The 6,079-nt window shown below is 34.2% G+C and overlaps 1 protein-coding gene across 1 annotated transcript; it reads left to right on the forward strand.

Annotated features, from left to right (window-relative positions):
* Positions 1 to 561: 561 nt before the first annotated feature.
* LOC102247972 (olfactory receptor 6C2) lies at positions 562 to 1,494 on the forward strand (the record flags this gene model as incomplete). Its single annotated transcript, XM_005876682.2, has 1 exon — positions 562 to 1,494. A coding segment is annotated over exon 1 (933 nt), but the record flags the coding sequence as incomplete, so codon positions are not given.
* Positions 1,495 to 6,079: the final 4,585 nt, after the last annotated feature.

Consider the following 6,079-nt stretch of genomic DNA (forward strand, 5'->3'; position numbering starts at 1 on the left):
TTGTTCATTGACATACGGGTTTCCAAGCCCTGGAGACACTGACTGCAGATTTAAGATGAATAAATTTCTTTGTAATTAATTGATGAAAGATTCTAAAATATAACCTTGGAAAATTTCTCAATATTACAAAGTATTTGAGCACTAGCTTCCATTATTCATGGGTAGTATACTAAGCTAAAACTGTTGGTAAAAAAAAAGATGAAACTATTAGATGGAAGATAAGGTGAGGATGAAAATATAGTTACTGCTCATATCCACCATAAAAATATTACAAAGTATAGCACTAGCTTCCATTATTCATGGGTAGTATACTAAGCTAAAACTGTTGGTAAAAAAAAAGATGAAACTATTAGATGGAAGAAGAGGTGAGGATGAAAATATAGTTACTGCTCATATCCACCATAAAAATATTACACATAGACAAGATGATCACTTCAACATAGTCAAGTCAGTTTGCTTGGCACTTATAGCCAGTATTGAAAGCTCATTTTGGTTTCACTACACTCTATTTAAGTGTCTTTGAATTTTTCATGCAGACTGGGCAGAAAGCAGGAATCCATGATGAGAAACCACACAGTAACAACATTCATCCTGCTGGGACTGACTGATGACCCACAGCTGAAAGTTCTGATTTTCATCTTTCTTTTTTTTACCTACATGTTGAGTGTAGCTGGGAACCTGACCATTATCTCCCTGACCGTCATAGATTGCCATCTCAGAACAGCCATGTACTTTTTTCTCCAAAATTTCTCTTTCCTAGAAATCTCATTCACAACTGCTTGTATTCCCAGATTTTTGTACAACCTATCAACTGGTGACAAAATCATTACCTATGAAGCTTGTGCTGTTCAAATATTCTTTACTTATCTTTTTGGGATAACAGAATTTTTTCTTCTAGCCACGATGTCCTTTGACCGCTATGTGGCCATCTGCAAACCCTTGCATTATATGACCATCATGAATAACAGAGTCTGCAACAGACTTATCATCAGCTGTTGGATGGCTGGTTTGTTAATCATAATCCCACCACTTAGCCTGGGCCTCCATCTGGAAATCTGTGACTCTAACGTCATTGACCACTTTTTCTGTGATGCCACTCCTCTGATAAAGATAGCATGCTCAGACACCTGGTTCATAGAGCGAATGATTTTAGTCTGCGCTGTGTTGACTTTTATCATGACCCTGGTATGTGTTGTTCTGTCCTACATTTATATCATCATGACAATTCTAAGACTCTCTTCTGCTCAACAGAAGACAAAGGCCTTTTCTACCTGTTCTTCCCACATGATTGTGGTTTCTATCACCTATGGCAGCTGCATCTTCATTTATATCAAACCTTCAGCAAAAGAAGAGGTGGCTCTTAACAAAGGAGTTTCCCTGCTCATTTCTTCTATTTCACCTATGTTAAACCCATTTATTTATACCCTAAGAAACAAGCAAGTGAAGAAAGCCTTGAATGACTCAATCAAAAGGCTTGCATTCTTCTTAAAGAAAAGGAAAAAAGTAGTTGATTAATTAAAATAAAAGATGAATATTCCCTCAACTTTTGGGCTAAAATTCTAATCATATTTTGTCTTAATAATTTCTCTTTCAGTTTTATTAACATTTTATAATTTCTTTTACTATACTGAGGGGTTGTCTTACAAATTAATTTCTCTATTTCAAGTCTATCTAACAATTTCATTCACATGTATATAATTCTTTAATAAAATTTGTTTAAAAGTTGCAAATAACGTGTAATGCAGAAATAAAAAGCACAAGGTTTTATACAAATATAATACCAGAATGAGAAAAATATGGTAGACTAAAAAATGGAAAAGTACTACCAATGCAAACACCTGGAAAATTGTCAACACAACTTCATAACTATTTTCAATGCTACCTGATCTTATAGCAAATAGGTGGCAGATATAAAGAGGATACTGGAAACAGACAACCAAACACTATATATAAACTGTCATATATAAACTGGCATAGATTACAGAAAAGTAAATAAAGATATGTCAGAATATATCAAGCTGAATGAATTTAAATATGGATGAACATAAAGATGGAATATGAGATTTCAACAACAACATGATGAAAAACTTTTAGAACTAGCACAACAACATGACACTAAAATTACCATCTTGGTGTACATTTAATGAAAGGGAAATTTTTTAAAACCATCTGCCTACTACATATTCACATGCTAAGTTTAAACATTTTTGGCTATCAGCTTAAAAAATAAAAAGAGCAGAAAAGGTTTCCTGATGTAACTTAAAACCCTGATTGCAGACTCACACAAAGAAAGTTTTTAAAATCTATTAATCATATGTAAAATTAAAAAATTAGAAATAAGATTCCACAGTGACAGATTTAGGTATAAAAATGTTGAATCACTGTATTATACACCTGAAACTAATATAACTGATATAAGATTGTTTACCAAATATGCTTAATAAAGTAATAATAAAACTGTGTTGCTGAGCTTATAACACATAAAGACATAATTTGTATAACAATAATAGTACCAAGGTAGGAGGAGGCAGCAGAGCTGTATTTGATCAGTTTTGCACACTATTAAAATTAATTTTGTTTGTTCAGAACTAGATTCTTAAAAGTTAAGATGTTCTTTGTAATACCCAGGAAAACAACTAAGAAAATAATTCAAAAACATACAATTTAAGAACCAAGAGAATTAAAATGGAATACTAGAAAAATATTTGATTTAATGCAAAAAAAGAAGTAATGAATGAATAAAGGAACAAAAAAGACAGCAGACACACAGAAACATAATAGCATAATGTTAGACTTACAACCTACCTTATCAGTAATTATATTAAATATGAATGGAATAAAATAATAAAAAAGCAGAGATTGAAAGAATGTTTTTTTGTTGTTCTTGTTAATCCTCACCTGAGGATATTTTTTCCATTGATTTCTAGAGAGTAGAAGGGATGGAGCGGGTGAGATAGATAGGAAGAAAGAGAGAGAGAGAAACCTCAATGTGAAAGAGACATATGGATTGGTTGTCTCCCACACTCAAACCTGCAACCCAGGCAGGTGACCTAGACCAGGAATCAAACCTGTAACCTTTTAGTGCAGAAACACAACACTCTAACCACTCAGACACACTGGCCAGAGCAACAGAATGCATTTTTAAATGATCTATTCTACACTGTCTACTCTTTACAAACTTTAGATACAAAACCCAAGTAGGTTTTAAATAAAGGTATTAAAAAATATATACCACCCAAAAGAGACCTGAAGTGGCTATCTTAAAATCAGACTAAATGGGTTATCTGACAAAAAAGTGTTACTAGGAGCAAAGAGAGACATTTTATAATAATAAAAAAAGTATCACCAAGACATAATAATTATAAACATACTAGAGGCCTGTTGCACAAAGAGATTCGTGCAACAGGCCTTCCCTTCCCTTGGCTGCTGGCACCAGTTTTGCTCTGGCACCTGGGACCCAGGCCTTTGCTCTGACTAGGCTCCAGCCAGAGACCCCCCTGCCCCCCGCCGTCAGGCCTCGCAACTCTGCTGATCCCGGGGCCTGGAGGCCTCATGGCTCCGCTGGCGCCGAGGCTGGGAGGCCTCACTGCTGGGCCGGCTTTGGGGCCTTTCGGCTTCGCTCCACCTCTTGGAGCCTACGTATGCAAATTAACCGCCATCTTTGTTTGTGGTTAATTTGCATATCGCCCTGATTAGCCAATGGGAAGCATAGCAAAGGTATGGTCAATTACCCTTTTTGTCTTTTATTAGATAGGATATTCAACTGGGAATAGAGCCCCACAACCCATAAATCAAAATCTGAAAAAAATGAAGTATGAAATAGACAATTCAAAAATAATAGTAGAAAATTCCAATGCTTCACTTTCAATAATGAACAATGATGCAAAGATTATTAGGTAAATAAACAATATGAGCGACACTATAAGCCAAGTAGAGCTAACAGACATCTATTTAACATATCACCAAGCAACATCAAGATACACGTTCTTCTCAAAGACACATGTAAAGTTTCTAGGATAGATCATATCCTAGGCCATATAACAATGACTATCTTAAAAGTTATTTAAATCACACAAATTATGCCCTCCAAATACAATGTTAGAAAAATATAAATAAATACAATTTGGGAATTTTATGAAATTTACAATTATATGAAAAGTAAACAGCGCACTTCTAAATTGCCAATGGATTAAAGAATAAATCACATAAGAAATGAGAAAATACTTTGAGATGAGTGAGAGCAGAAAAACAACATATCAAAGCTTACATAATGCAGCTCAAGCAGGGCTTACAGAGAAATTTGTAGCTCTAAACACCTATATTAAAAAATAAAATCCCAAATCATGAACCTAACCTTTCAGTTTAAGAAACCTGCAAAAGAAAAGTAAGCCAAAGCCAAAGTAGGCAGATGGGAGAAAATAACAATAGGGCAGAAATTAATACAGCCACTCCAGCTTTTTTTATTATTGTTAATATGATATATCTTTCTTCGTCACTTTACTTTTATCTACCCAAGTCAATTTATAAAGTTGATTTGTTATAGAAAACATACAGGAATAAAAAGAGAAGAAATAAAGAAAGGAACAGAAGAAATCTTTAACATTTCTCACAGGGCTTTTGTATTTTAATTCACTGTGACAACCTCTGTCTTTTAATTTATATATCAGGCCTTTAACATTTAATGTGATTTCTTAGATCATTTTAAGCTTTGAAAGACTCACAGGGCAAAGAAAAGTGACTCTTAAAGATCAGGTGTTTGGCAAATGTTTTTCTCTCTGTCTAACCCTTAATTTTTTAGTAAAGAACATTCTATGGTCTATTCTCCTCTACTGGGAATCCTGATGCTTGTTTGTTTTCATTTTTCTTACAATAATGTAAAATTATATAAAGTTAATACAAAGCCAAGGATTTAGGAGCAAGCAAGAAGTGATTGTCTTTAAGCAGTATGAGTAAAATAGTGATCATAAATATCTTAAATGTCCCCCAGGCACATCCTGCAGGAGTCCTCACCATTGGATCTTTCCTGTGTACTCTTGTACTAAAACTTTAAATGACCCTGCTCATTAGTTGCTCTGCCCACCATTTATCTTTATGCACAATTTTATTTTTCCAAAGCACTGTTTAATAACTAAAAAGTATGTCCACATAAAAAACTGTCTGCCCCAAAAGGAAAGAGGGGAGAATTCTTCTCAACCTCTTTCAGAATCTGTGGCCCCTAGAACTCTTTGACTTGCAGCTGCATGATTCTAATTTCAGCCTCCATCTTCACATGGCTTTCTTTCCTATGTCTTTTTGCATACTCTTCCCTTCTTACAAGGTCACCAGTCATTGGAGTTAGGGCCTCCTAAATTTCTGAGCTTAATTACATCTGCAAAGACCTTTTTCCAAAAAGGTCACAATTGCAAGTTCTGCAGGTTAAAACTTGGACATATCTTTTTGAGGGACACTATTCAAACCACTAAAATGGTCAACTGGTATATAACAAAGGTGCCAAGACTATTCACTAGGAAAAGAGTAGTCTTTTCAACAAATGATGCGAGAAAACTGGATAACCATATGCAAAAAAAATTTAGTCGTCTTCATCATGCCATACAAAAATAAACTCAAAATAAATCATAGAACTAAGGATAAAAGCTAAAACTCAAAAATAATCTGTTAAAAGAGAACATAAAGGTAAATCTTTGTGACCTGGGGTTAGACAATGGTTTCTTAGATATGACACCGAAATTACAAGTGGTAAAAGATAAGCAAAAGTCAGTTTGATTTCATCTAAAAAAATTGTAGTTCAAAATATACCATTCAGAAACTGGGAAACCCATACAATAGGAAAAAATATTCAAAATTATTCTCTGATAAAAAAGACTTGTGCCCAGAATAGATAATGAATTCTCACAACTCAACAAAAGGAAAACAGTCCAATTAGAGAAATAAGCAACTAACTGCTTTTTTTACTGCTTTTAAGATTCTCTCTTTGACATTAATCTTTGGCATTTTAATTATGATGTGTTTGGATGTGGGCCTCTTTGAATTCATCTTGCTTGGGACTCTGCTTTTTACTTCTAGTAGTTGCCACATAAAT

The sequence above is a fragment of the Myotis brandtii genome, unplaced genomic scaffold, assembly GCF_000412655.1.
Source record: "Myotis brandtii unplaced genomic scaffold, ASM41265v1 scaffold496, whole genome shotgun sequence".
In the NCBI taxonomy this organism is placed as follows: domain Eukaryota; kingdom Metazoa; phylum Chordata; class Mammalia; order Chiroptera; family Vespertilionidae; genus Myotis; species Myotis brandtii.